The 14,986-nt window shown below is 34.2% G+C and overlaps 3 protein-coding genes across 3 annotated transcripts; all 3 read left to right on the top strand.

Moving 5' to 3' along the window:
* The first annotated feature begins 6,118 nt into the window (after nucleotides 1-6,118).
* Nucleotides 6,119-6,739, top strand: LOC113375794. The gene has a single exon (XM_026615741.1). The coding sequence runs from the start codon at nucleotides 6,119-6,121 to the stop codon at nucleotides 6,737-6,739; it is 621 nt and encodes a 206-aa protein (XP_026471526.1).
* Nucleotides 6,740-8,552: 1,813 nt separating this feature from the next.
* LOC113375793 lies at nucleotides 8,553-9,047 on the top strand. The gene has a single exon (XM_026615740.1). It carries the CDS (start codon nucleotides 8,553-8,555, stop codon nucleotides 9,045-9,047), a length of 495 nt encoding a protein of 164 aa, XP_026471525.1.
* Nucleotides 9,048-13,032: 3,985 nt separating this feature from the next.
* LOC113375792 lies at nucleotides 13,033-13,653 on the top strand. Its single transcript, XM_026615739.1, has one exon. The coding sequence runs from the start codon at nucleotides 13,033-13,035 to the stop codon at nucleotides 13,651-13,653; it is 621 nt and encodes a 206-aa protein (XP_026471524.1).
* The last annotated feature ends 1,333 nt before the right edge of the window (nucleotides 13,654-14,986 follow it).

Genomic DNA, 14,986 nt, shown 5'->3' with positions numbered 1-14,986 from the left:
AGCCAATCGCGTATTCGTAGTAACAGTAGAGGACACTATAGATTATGGGGGTATCACCACAATAAAGGCGGCTAGTGTTTGCCTACCATCATTCCGCTGCATGTTTGTCATATGGGTCATTCTTTTACAAATCGTACGGATTTTGGTAAAAAAAAAATTGACATTTTAGAATTGGCTGATTTTTTTTTTATAGATATTATAGATAAAATCATTTGACACGTATTTCAGGATTTTGCCGGCAAAAATTTTTTTTCGTTGATATTCACGATTGAAATATTGCCGATTTTCTCAATTTTCATGTACCTGCTCTGCATTATGTTAATTATCTTCAGTTGTGTTGATCAGATCAGTATTGTTGTTTTTTTGTTATATTCATTATAAACTCAACTTTGAAGTAATTCAAAAAAAATAATGTTTTTGCAATTATTTTAACAATAATAACAATTGATTGTTTACATTGGTTTTACATACGGGCGCCGCAACTTAAATCGATTACGTAAAAAAACATATTGTTTCTATTTTTATCCACTTAAAAATTATTTTTACTATTCGATAGGGTGGCTGTTACATCGGAAGATATTAAATGTTTTCGAGCGCAAGTCGCGCCGCGCGTCCGTTAGAAAGACGCATCGCGCGTATGATAATGTTTTTGCAATTATTTTCACAATAATAACAATTGATTGTTTACATTGGTTTTACATACGGGCGCCCCAACTTAAATCGATTGCGTAAAAAACCACATTGTTTCTTTTTTTATCTACTTAAAAATTATTTTTACTATTCGATGGGTGGCTGTTACATCGGAAGATATTAAATGTTTTCGCGCGTCCGTTTGAAAGACGCATCGCGCGTATTAAATGAGTACAAGTACTATTTTAACTAAAATATTTTACAACTTCGTTACTGAGAAAAAATAAATATATTTTCTAAAATATGTGACCAACTTACGGAAACTACAGACATTACAAAATAAGACACTACGACTTAGTACTTAACAAAATAAGGGACCCATTGACTAGACATTACTACTCTACAAAATACATGCACGAACACACTGACGTACCGACAACACTCGACCATATAAAAAAGCTCACCGAAAATGTTTATCAAAAATGTGGGGATCATCCTAATACCAACATCGCGGGTCTCGGCCAATTTACTAAAAACATGGTTTGGTATGGCAAACACGCCATGCCAAACTATATACTGATCGATCCATATCAGCGGATGATACTTGGCTCGTTACGAATTTTTCTTTAGAACGAATAAATCATTAGTTTTTTTTTCTTTTATTGTGTAATTATCTCTTATTATAAATATTGCTATGTATTTTTTTTTGGAAGGAAAATTTTCCTTTCCTCTTTTTTTTGTCACACAATTATGTCACAACTTTTATATTTTAAATATTAACTATTTTTTTACCATATAAGATGGATAATAAACAAACGGGTATAAATCCGAACGAAATAAGAAATATTATGTACACATTTATATTTACTGAAATATATTTATTAACTTCCTGAAGGAGAAGTTTATGTTTTCATCAAAAAATCCGATTCGCTAATTTTATGATTTCTCGACGTTTCAAACCATTCTGAAACAAATGAGACCAAATTTGGAAAAAGTATGTGTGTGTGCGTGTATGTGAACAATTTTTTTGACGTAAGTCGACGTTTTTTCGAAAACGGCTCGACCGATTTCAAAAATTTAAAAGCCATTCGATGTATTTTGATGAGGACTAGCGTCCAAGCCGTTTTTTATAAATAGCATTAAAATGAAAAAAAAAATCGACCACGTTTTGGCCCGCAATTCTGAATCGATTCTGAAAATTCAAAAACCGTTCGAAAGATATTGGGTTGGGAATCGTGCTGATTAGTTTTTGGTAAAGATCGGTCGGGCAGTTTTCTTGTAATAAAATTAAAAAAAAAAAAAAAAATTGACGATTTTTATGATTTTTTTTTTGACGGTAGATATCATAGTCGTCTAGATCATACTAAAATATTACCGTCCTACGACAACTCTTTTGGCTTTGAAAATTTGTCAAAGATTGCAAAAATTGGTGTCGTTTTTTTGGCATTTGTCAAAATTAGACATTTCATCGACGTTTGCTCAAAAACGCCTGAACCGATTTCAGAAATGTAAAGGCTATTCGATGTATCTCAATAAGCACTATAGTTTGTCAGTTTTGTGACACGATCTGCCGAACCTTTTTTTTTAATTTGAAAAATAGTGTTAAACTTTTCGTCCACATTTAAGCTCATTTTACCGAAGCGATTTTAAAAAATCAAAAACTGTTTGAAAGACATTAGTTGGAAATAATACTGACTATTTTTAGGTGAAAATCTACCGAGCCGTTTTCTTGTAATTAACTGTTGAAGCCGATTTTTATGAAACTTTCTTTGGCGATATATATATCATGGTCTTATAGAACTTACTGAAACTTTACGGCCTTACGATGAGTAGTTTAATTTTTAAAATTCATCAAAGTTTAAGAAAATGAGTAGTTTTGTTGACGTTTGTTAAAATCAAAATTAGATGATTTACTTGGTATAACGATAGATTACTTGGTCTTAATGAACATACTAAACCATTAAAGTCCTACAAAAACTGGTTCAATTATAAAAATTATTGATTTGTGAAAATTTGCTTATAGAAAATACTCCGAGTTAACGTGTTCGTTCGTTTTTAATAATGTGTAATAAATTCTCTCGGAAAACTTTTACTCATAAATTAATTTGTTTATTATTGACGGTCTACGGCATTATTAAAAGTAACGCCGCTATATAGTTGAGTGACTAAATGTATCGACTATCTTCTATATATATATAAATAAGTCGGGTTTTCCTTCCACGAAATAACTCCAGAACGCACGAACCGATTTCGACAATTTTGCATTCGTTGGAAAGGTCTCGGGCTCCGCAAGGTTTATAGCTAAGAAAATTAGCGGTGCATGGCATCGTGCCCCAATGTAAATTGCTGGAAATTTATGCACCGTAATTAAAAATTTGAGTAATAAAAATAATCAACAATTGTTTTAAATAATTTCAACTAGATTATCTTCTATATATATAGAAATAAGTCGGGTTTTTCTTCCTGACGAAATAACTCCAGAACGCACGAACCGATTTCGACAATTTTGCATTTGTTGGAAAGGTCTCGGGCTCAGCAAGAAAAGTTCAGAAAATTAGTGGTGCATGGCATCGTGCCCTACTGCAAATTGCTGGAACTTCACGCACCGTAATTAAAAATTCGAGTAGTGCCATTATAAGAATTATCAGAATTATGCTTGGTTAAGTCAACGAGCAATTCTTGTCGCAAAGAATAATGATGTACACGCACTGAATTTCACCATTCAATCAAAAATTGCTGGCGATTTGGTGACATACCAATGATTCCGACTGATCTTCCGTTTGACTTCAAACGATTGCAATTTCCAGTTTGCCTTGCGTTCGCAATAATAAGTCGCAAGACCAATCGCTTAATGTTTGCGGGATAAATTTCAAATAGATTATTTAAAAAATCATTGTTTTGCACATGGGCAGTTATACGTTGCCTGTTCACGAGTTGGAAAACCATCCGCTTTGTTTGTGTTAACGTCAGACCAAAAAAAAATGTGGTTTACCAAAGAGCACTTCAATGAAACGGATAATTTGCGGATTCACTTTCATTTACTTAGAAAAGTTCAACTAAAAAACACTTCATTTTTGTAATCGAAATAAATTCATTACTGTTGTATAAGATCAAATTTTTCCTTATCAATTATAAAACAAACAAAAAATTTCTTCATCTTTCTCACAAAACCATCTGGTGGCGAAACGAAGTTCGTCGGGTTTGCTAGTACTGTATAAAATACACCAATGATATTCGAACCTGTCTGAACAACACAGCGTACTTTAGCCTAAGTTCGCTCGCATTGCATTTCTATACGACCTATCCCCCTATATAAGGCGCGTGGCCACAGCGTCAGTATTACAGATCATTAGATTTTTTTGAAAGAAGTATTATGTCCAGAATTGATTTTAATCATGCTTTTATAAAAGCAATCGGATAATGAGAAGTAAGTAAGCACCCATTAAAGAGTGTTTTTCTTTTTCAAAATTGTAAAATCTTTTTTATATATCATTTTGTGGGAGTCGTAATGATTATGATAATATATAAAATTAGAAACTCCCAACATAATAAAAAAATATAAATTTATTAACTATAAAAATATTTCGATATCAAAAATATACATGACATGTCCGAATGTTTTTTACAAATAAAAACCAGCCTGCTTGATATCGCCACACACTCCCTGACCAGTGTTGATCTCACAGTTTAAAAAAAAAAAAAAAAAAAACACAGGGAAACACGTTATAAAAATGTGGTGGGAAAGCAGATTATAGCAGACCAGTGTTGTAATACTGGTTAATTACAAATTTCCATGTTTCGTCAGCAGATCCACCGTATGTGGTGATTCGACCTGCCATCAACTCCATATTCTGCATAAGGTTCTGATTAATGAAAAACATGTGGAAAATTTCCTGTACTTCGATGTCGGTGAACTTCTAAGATTCAGCCTCCATCTAATTGGTATTAGTTATATCAGAATTACTTAATGTTTAGAATGCATAATTTATGGGTACAGTTTCCATTTCTGCAAGCGTTGCATTCGTATCTGATGAGTTCCGATCAGAGAAAGAAGTTGGCTCTTTATCCAAATCAGGATCATTGGTTTCTTTGACATAAGAGTCCAGAATTGTGGAATCCAATAAATTATGTCAAATTTTGTTTTGATTCGTCGTTGTCACCGATAATGGGAGGTAGCATTATAAGACGATTTGTTGAGTTAACAGAGAAAGAGAGGTTGAATTGCATTCCAATGAAAAGTTCAGGCTCCAAAACACTGAGGTCTGGGTATACCAAATGAGTAACTTCGGAAGTCTGATCCAGATAGTAAGTGCGTTAACTATGATGGATTGGACTGGACATACCTTATAGGTCGTCACTGAAGACCAGTGATTATGGTGCTGCGTCAAAATCATTTTTTCTCAAATCTTCGAAAAATAAAACTCCTTTATCTTCATCTCCATCGTCGTGAGTCACCAATGTGGGAGTCGTAATGATTATGATAATATATAAAATTAGAAACTCCCAACATAATAAAAAAATATAAATTTATTAACTATAAAAATATTTCGATATCAAAAATATACATGACATGTCCGAATGTTTTTTACAAATAAAAACCAGCCTGCTTGATATCGCCACAATTTTAATAAACTTTAAAATCAGAGCGCAAAATCATTTAAGAAGCAGGATAATTCCCGGGCAGGGGCATGGAAAAAAATTTAGGATGTCGGTAAGATATCAAAAGATGGATGTGCAGACAAGCACTGCACTAAAAAATAAATATGATACGCTCTCGAACCGTACAGACATGGATACCGATTGGGAGAGTGAAGATTACAGGAAAGTGACACCGCGAAAGAGGGTGAAAAAGAAAAAGGAACCTGAGAGCGTAAATGTCCCTCGGCGTCACTCGAGAGACCACACTTTGTATAGAAAAGTTTGATAAATATTTCTAAACATTGAATTTTCTTACACACACACATACACATATATGTATATATATATATATATATATATATATATATATATATATATATATATATTATATAGATATTATATATATATATATATATATATATGTGTGTGTGTGTGTGCGTGTATGTGTATGCGGCGACACCTAAGTACAGCCCTGCATTAAGTACGGCCCTGTGTCATTTGGGATGCGCGCACGCATCAAGTTGGCCGCCTCCGTCCGATATAAAAGGGAGAAGACCTAAGCAAAGGGCCTATTCTACCTTTGGCAGCCAACTGTGATATACCAATACAATACAAATATTGTATCTATGTTCCACCACAAATAAACTATAGCAAACCATATCAAACAGTCTTTAATCTATCAACCGCTTCATTGGTGACCCGACATGATCTGATAACGGCTACAAATAGAGTGAGTGTTTTTTTTTTTAAATTTAATATGCAAACCTCTTTTGTGAAGTGTTTTAAAAGTGATTTTATTTTTTTGTGATAGAAGTGTTGTTTTTATTTTGCATTTTTAAGTTAATTTACAATGAAAAATCAAGTAGATAAAAAAGCCGTGCTAGGCCCTTCCAGTGAAAGTGAAGCGACAGGTACACTAGGTATAGCCAGACAAATTCCGCAATTTTGGTACGACGAACCGCAATTATGGTTCGCGATGATCGAAGCCTATTTTAATGAAAATCGGATAAAAAGTGAAGAAAGTAAATATGAACACATGTTATCATTTCTGGACAAACGATTAGCTAGAAAAGTCGAAGACATCATAATTAATCCGCCGCCGGTCGACCCATACACAAAGTTAAAAACTAAGGTAATTAGACGGCAATCGCTTTCGGAAGACAAAAAAATTAGACGATTCCTGCAACACGAAGAATTAGGAGAACATGAGCCATCGCAATTCCTAAGACATTTAGAGTCGTTAGCCGGCACAACAATTGATCAAGTATTTCTAAAAACGCTTTGGCTTCAAAAATTGCTTACCTTCACGCAACAGGTCTTGAAAGCACATCAATCAATGAGTGTTGAGGACTTAGCCGCTATAGCCGACAGCATCGAAGTCACCAGTGCACCTGTGGGACCGAGATTAAACAACCTACAAACGACATTGCATTATTGTCACAACGTATTGAGGACTTCACGAAAACTATGACAATGCTGTTAAGTAATCAACAAAGTAGAGGTCGTCGACGCTTTCGATCAAGAAGCCAATCGCGTATTCGTAGTAACAGTAGAGGACACTATAGATTATGGTGGTATCACCACAATAAAGGCGGCTAGTGTTTGCCTACCATCATTCCGCCGCATGTTTGTCATATGGGTCATTCTTTTACAAATCGTACGGATTTTGGTAAAAAAAAAATTGACATTTTAGAATTGGCTGATTTTTTTTTATAGATATTATGGATAAAATCATTTGACACGTATTTCAGGATTTTGCCGGCAAAAATTTTTTTTCGTTGATATTCACGATTGAAATATTGCCAATTTTCTCAATTTTCATGAACCTGCTCTGCATTATGTTAATTATCTTCAGTTGTGTTGATCAGATCAGTATTGTTGTTTTTTTGTTATATTCATTATAAACTCAACTTTGAAGTAATTCAAAAAAAATAATGTTTTTGAAATTATTTTAACAATAATAACAATTGATTGTTTACATTGGTTTTACATACGGGCGCCGCAACTTAAATCGATTACGTAAAAAAACATATTGTTTCTATTTTTATCCACTTAAAAATTATTTTTACTATTCGATGGGGTAGCTGTTACATCGGAAGATATTAAATGTTTTCGAGCGCAAGTCGCGCCGCGCGTCCGTTTGAAAGACGCATCGCGCGTATGATAATGTTTTTGCAATTATTTTAACAATAATAACAATTGATTGTTTACATTGGTTTTACATACGGGCGCCCCAACTTAAATCGATTGCGTAAAAAACCACATTGTTTCTTTTTTTATCTACTTAAAAATTATTTTTACTATTCGATGGGTGGCTGTTACATCGGAAGATATTAAATGTTTTCGAGCGCAAGTCGCGCCGCGCGTCCGTTTGAAAGACGCATCGCGCGTATTAAATGAGTACAAGTAATTTGTACTTTTGCGAAAGTAAGTAATTTGTAATTTAGCGAACAAATGAATGAATAAAACTCATTCATTTGTCGCTAAGTTATACCTAAAACATTTTTTTTTAATTTTCAAATTTTTTTACATGCTCTCCCCATACAAACTTTGATTGAATTGCGCTCTATCTAAACGTTAATATTAAGAGCTAAAACTTTCAGAGAATTGTTTTTTATCTATTTGGAACCATTTGAGCCCCTGGGAGCAAGGAAATTCGAAAATGATCATTTTAAGGACCACCCTAATATATATATATATATATATATATATATATATATATATATATATGTGTGTGTGTGTGTGCGTGTATGTGTATGCGGCGACACCTAAGTACAGCCCTGCATTAAGTACGGCCCTGTGTCATTTGGGATGCGCGCACGCATCAAGTTGGCCGCCTCCGTCCGATATAAAAGGGAGAAGACCTAAGCAAAGGGCCTATTCTACCTTTGGCAGCCAACTGTGATATACCAATACAATACAAATATTGTATCTATGTTCCACCACAAATAAACTATAGCAAACCATATCAAACAGTGTTTAATCTATCAACCGCTTCATTGGTGACCCGACATGATCTGATAACGGCTACAAATAGAGTGAGTGTTTTTTTTTTTAAATTTAATATGCAAACCTCTTTTGTGAAGTGTTTTAAAAGTGATTTTATTTTTTTGTGATAGAAGTGTTGTTTTTATTTTGCATTTTTAAGTTAATTTACAATTAAAAATCAAGTAGATAAAAAAGCCGTGCTAGGCCCTTCCAGTGAAAGTGAAGCGACAGGTACACTAGGTATAGCCAGACAAATTCCGCAATTTTGGTACGACGAACCGCAATTATGGTTCGCGATGATCGAAGCCTATTTTAATGAAAATCGGATAAAAAGTGAAGAAAGTAAATATGAACACATATTATCATTTCTGGACAAACGATTAGCTAGAAAAGTCGAAGACATCATAATTAATCCGCCGCCGGTCGACCCATACACAAAGTTAAAAACTAAGGTAATTAGACGGCAATCGCTTTCGGAAGACAAAAAAATTAGACGATTCCTGCAACACGAAGAATTAGGAGAACATGAGCCATCGCAATTCCTAAGACATTTAGAGTCGTTAGCCGGCACAACAATTGATCAAGTATTTCTAAAAACGCTTTGGCTTCAAAAATTGCTTACCTTCACGCAACAGGTCTTGAAAGCACATCAATCAATGAGTGTTGAGGACTTAGCCGCTATAGCCGACAGCAGCGAAGTCACCAGTGCACCTGTGGGACCGAGATTAAACAACCTACAAACGACATTGCATTATTATCACAACGTATTGAAGACTTCACGAAAACTATGACAATGCTGTTAAGTAATCAACAAAGTAGAGGTCGTCGACGCTTTCGATCAAGAAGCCAATCGCGTATTCGTAGTAACAGTAGAGGACACTATAGATTATGGTGGTATCACCACAATAAAGGCGGCTAGTGTTTGCCTACCATCATTCCGCCGCATGTTTGTCATATGGGTCATTCTTTTACAAATCGTACGGATTTTGGTAAAAAAAAAATTGACATTTTAGAATTGGCTGATTTTTTTTTATAGATATTATGGATAAAATCATTTGACACGTATTTCAGGATTTTGCCGGCAAAAATTTTTTTTCGTTGATATTCACGATTGAAATATTGCCGATTTTCTCAATTTTCATGAACCTGCTCTGCATTATGTTAATTATCTTCAGTTGTGTTGATCAGATCAGTATTGTTGTTTTTTTGTTATATTCATTATAAACTCAACTTTGAAGTAATTCAAAAAAAATAATGTTTTTGCAATTATTTTAACAATAATAACAATTGATTGTTTACATTGGTTTTACATACGGGCGCCGCAACTTAAATCGATTACGTAAAAAAACATATTGTTTCTATTTTTATCCACTTAAAAATTATTTTTACTATTCGATGGGGTAGCTGTTACATCGGAAGATATTAAATGTTTTCGAGCGCAAGTCGCGCCGCGCGTCCGTTTGAAAGACGCATCGCGCGTATGATAATGTTTTTGCAATTATTTTAACAATAATAACAATTGATTGTTTACATTGGTTTTACATACGGGCGCCCCAACTTAAATCGATTGCGTAAAAAACCACATTGTTTCTTTTTTTATCTACTTAAAAATTATTTTTACTATTCGATGGGTGGCTGTTACATCGGAAGATATTAAATGTTTTCGAGCGCAAGTCGCGCCGCGCGTCCGTTTGAAAGACGCATCGCGCGTATTAAATGAGTACAAGTAATTTGTACTTTTGCGAAAGTAAGTAATTTGTAATTTAGCGAACAAATGAATGAATAAAACTCATTCATTTGTCGCTAAGTTATACCTAAAACATTTTTTTTTAATTTTCAAATTTTTTTACATGCTCTCCCCATACAAATTTTGATTGAATTGCGCTCTATCTAAACGTTAATATTAAGAGCTAAAACTTTCAGAGAATTGTTTTTTATCTATTTGGAACCATTTGAGCCCCTGGGAGCAAGGAAATTCGAAAATGATCATTTTAAGGACCACCCTAATATATATATATATATATATATATATATATATATATATATATGTGTGTGTGTGTGTGTGCGTGTATGTGTATGCGGCGACACCTAAGTACAGCCCTGCATTAAGTACGGCCCTGTGTCATTTGGGATGCGCGCACGCATCAAGTTGGCCGCCTCCGTCCGATATAAAAGGGAGAAGACCTAAGCAAAGGGCCTATTCTACCTTTGGCAGCCAACTGTGATATACCAATACAATACAAATATTGTATCTATGTTCCACCACAAATAAACTATAGCAAACCATATCAAACAGTCTTTAATCTATCAACCGCTTCATTGGTGACCCGACATGATCTGATAACGGCTACAAATAGAGTGAGTGTTTTTTTTTTTTAATTTAATATGCAAACCTCTTTTGTGAAGTGTTTTAAAAGTGATTTTATTTTTTTGTGATAGAAGTGTTGTTTTTATTTTGCATTTTTAAGTTAATTTACAATTAAAAATCAAGTAGATAAAAAAGCCGTGCTAGGCCCTGCCAGTGAAAGTGAAGCGACAGGTACACTAGGTATAGCCAGACAAATTCCGCAATTTTGGTACGACGAACCGCAATTATGGTTCGCGATGATCGAAGCCTATTTTAATGAAAACCGGATAAAAAGTGAAGAAAGTAAATATGAACACATATTATCATTTCTGGACAAACGATTAGCTAGAAAAGTCGAAGACATCATAATTAATCCGCCGCCGGTCGACCCATACACAAAGTTAAAAACTAAAGTAATTAGACGGCAATCGCTTTCGGAAGACAAAAAAAAATTAGACGATTCCTGCAACACGAATAATTAGGAGAACATGAGCCATCGCAATTCCTAAGACATTTAGAGTCGTTAGCCGGCACAACAATTGATCAAGTATTTCTAAAAACGCTTTGGCTTCAAAAATTGCTTACCTTCACGCAACAGGTCTTGAAAGCACATCAATCAATGAGTGTTGAGGACTTAGCCGCTATAGCCGACAGCAGCGAAGTCACCAGTGCACCTGTGGGACCGAGATTAAAGAACCTACAAACGACATTGCATTATTGTCACAACGTATTGAAGACTTCACGAAAACTATGACAATGCTGTTAAGTAATCAACAAAGTAGAGGTCGTCGACGCTTTCGATCAAGAAGCCAATCGCGTATTCGTAGTAACAGTAGAGGACACTATAGATTATGGTGGTATCACCACAATAAAGGCGGCTAGTGTTTGCCTACCATCATTCCGCCGCATGTTTGTCATATGGGTCATTCTTTTACAAATCGTACGGATTTTGGTAAAAAAAAATTGACATTTTAGAATTGGCTGATTTTTTTTTTATAGATATTATAGATAAAATCATTTGACACGTATTTCAGGATTTTGCCGGCAAAAATTTTTTTTCGTTGATATTCACGATTCAAATATTGCCGATTTTCTCAATTTTCATGAACCTGCTCTGCATTATGTTAATTATCTTCAGTTGTGTTGATCAGATCAGTATTGTTGTTTTTTTGTTATATTCATTATAAACTCAACTTTGAAGTAATTCAAAAAAAATAATGTTTTTGCAATTATTTTAACAATAATAACAATTGATTGTTTACATTGGTTTTACATACGGGCGCCGCAACTTAAATCGATTACGTAAAAAAACATATTGTTTCTATTTTTATCCACTTAAAAATTATTTTTACTATTCGATGGGGTAGCTGTTACATCGGAAGATATTAAATGTTTTCAAGAGCAAGTCGCGCCGCGCGTCCGTTTGAAAGACGCATCGCGCGTATGATAATGTTTTTGCAATTATTTTAACAATAATAACAATTGATTGTTTACATTGGTTTTACATACGGGCGCCCCAACTTAAATCGATTGCGTAAAAAACCACATTGTTTCTTTTTTTATCTACTTAAAAATTATTTTTACTATTCGATGGGTGGCTGTTACATCGGAAGATATTAAATGTTTTCGAGCGCAAGTCGCGCCGCGCGTCCGTTTGAAAGACACATCGCACGTATTAAATGAGTACAAGTAATTTGTACTTTTGCGAAAGTAAGTAATTTGTAATTTAGCGAACAAATGAATGAATAAAACTCATTCATTTGTCGCTAAGTTATACCTAAAACATTTTTTTTTAATTTTCAAATTTTTTTACATGCTCTCCCCATACAAACTTTGATTGAATTGCGCTCTATCTAAACGTTAATATTAAGAGCTAAAACTTTCAGAGAATTGTTTTTTATCTATTTGGAACCATTTGAGCCCCTGGGAGCAAGGAAATTCGAAAATGACCATTTTAAGGACCACCCTAATATATATATATATATATATATATATATATATGTGTGTGTGTGTGTGCGTGTATGTGTATGCGGCGACACCTAAGTACAGCCCTGCATTAAGTACGGCCCTGTGTCATTTGGGATGCGCGCACGCATCAAGTCGGCCGCCTCCGTCCGATATAAAAGGGAGAAGACCTAAGCAAAGGGCCTATTCTACCTTTGGCAGCCAACTGTGATACACCAATACAATACAAATATTGTATCTATGTTCCACCACAAATAAACTATAGCAAACCATATCAAACAGTCTTTAATCTATCAACCGCTTCATTGGTGACCCGACATGATCTGATAACGGCTACAAATAGAGTGAGTGTTTTTTTTTTTTAATTGAATATGCAAACCTCTTTTGTGAAGTGTTTTAAAAGTGATTTTATTTTTTTGTGATAGAAGTGTTGTTTTTATTTTGCATTTTTAAGTTAATTTACAATGAAAAATCAAGTAGATAAAAAAGCCGTGCTAGGCCCTGCCAGTGAAAGTGAAGCGACAGGTACACTAGGTATAGCCAGACAAATTCCGCAATTTTGGTACGACGAACCGCAATTATGGTTCGCGATGATCGAAGCCTATTTTAATGAAAACCGGATAAAAAGTGAAGAAAGTAAATATGAACACATATTATCATTTCTGGACAAACGATTAGCTAGAAAAGTCGAAAACATCATAATTAATCCGTCGCCGGTCGACCCATACACAAAGTTAAAAACTAAAGTAATTAGACGGCAATCGCTTTCGGAAGACAAAAAAATTAGACGATTCCTGCAACACGAAGAATTAGGAGAACATGAGCCATCGCAATTCCTAAGACATTTAGAGTCGTTAGCCGGCACAACAATTGATCAAGTATTTCTAAAAACGCTTTGGCTTAAAAAATTTCTTACGTTCACGCAACAGGTCTTGAAAGCACATCAATCAATGAATGTTGAGGACTTAGCCGCTATAGCCGACAGCAGCGAAGTCACCAGTGCACCTGTGGGACCGAAATTAAACAACCTACAAACGACATTGCATTATTGTCACAACGTATTGAAGACTTCACGAAAACTATGACAATGCTGTTAAGTAATCAACAAAGTAGAGGTCGTCGACGCTTTCGATCAAGAAGCCAATCGCGTATTCGTAGTAACAGTAGAGGACACTATAGATTATGGTGGTATCACCACAATAAAGGCGGCTAGTGTTTGCCTACCATCATTCCGCCGCATGTTTGTCATATGGATCATTCTTTTACAAATCGTACGGATTTTGGTAAAAAAAAAATGACATTTTAGAATTGGCTGATTTTTTTTTATAGATATTATAGATAAAATCATTTGACACGTATTTCAGGATTTTGCCGGCAAAAATTTTTTTTCGTTGATATTCACGATTGAAATATTGCCGATTTTCTCAATTTTCATGAACCTGCTCTGCATTATGTTAATTATCTTCAGTTGTGTTGATCAGATCAGTATTGTTGTTTTTTTGTTATATTCATTATAAACTCAACTTTGAAGTAATTAAAAAAAAATAATGTTTTTGCAATTATTTTAACAATAATAACAATTGATTGTTTACATTGGTTTTACATACGGGCGCCGCAACTTAAATCGATTACGTAAAAAAACATATTGTTTCTATTTTTATCCACTTAAAAATTATTTTTACTATTCGATGGGGTAGCTGTTACATTGGAAGATATTAAATGTTTTCGAGCGCAAGTCGCGCCGCGCGTCCGTTTGAAAGACGCATCGCGCGTATGGTAATGTTTTTGCAATTATTTTAACAATAATAACAATTGATTGTTTACATTGGTTTTACATACGGGCGCCCCAACTTAAATCGATTGCGTAAAAAACCACATTATTTCTTTTTTTATCTACTTAAAAATTATTTTTACTATTCGATGGGTGGCTGTTACATCGGAAGATATTAAATGTTTTCGAGCGCAAGTTGCGCCGCGCGTCCGTTTGAAAGACGCATCGCGCGTATTAATTGAGTACAAGTACTATTTTTAACTAAAATATTTTACAACTTCGTTACTGAGGAAAAATAAATATATTTTCTAAAATATGTAGTAGCACATATTTTATACAAAATGCTCATATTTTTGAAGCTGATAAACTAAAACTTATTATTCGTTGGAATATGAACAAAAGTTAAATTAATTGTATTGGGTAGGTTTTATTTCGTTAAAAAATAAATACAAGAAAATGCGATTGAAAAATAATTCATTTATTGCATTTTAATTGAGTTTATATAACATAGCTTCTTTTGATGTACTACATAATATACATTCCATGTCACAACTTTAACAAGTTGAAAAACAGTTGAATCGCGTTCCTTTTGCAAAAGAAAGTTCTTGACCCGCACTTTACTTTTTTTAATAGGTATAATACAATGA

Source organism: Ctenocephalides felis, unplaced genomic scaffold (assembly GCF_003426905.1).
Source record: "Ctenocephalides felis isolate EL2017-DRISC unplaced genomic scaffold, ASM342690v1 CF-g0.4_SCAFFOLD_01886, whole genome shotgun sequence".
Taxonomy (NCBI): domain Eukaryota; kingdom Metazoa; phylum Arthropoda; class Insecta; order Siphonaptera; family Pulicidae; genus Ctenocephalides; species Ctenocephalides felis.
Note: the sequence above shows the minus strand (reverse complement) of the source record. Positions and strands in the feature narration are given on the sequence as shown.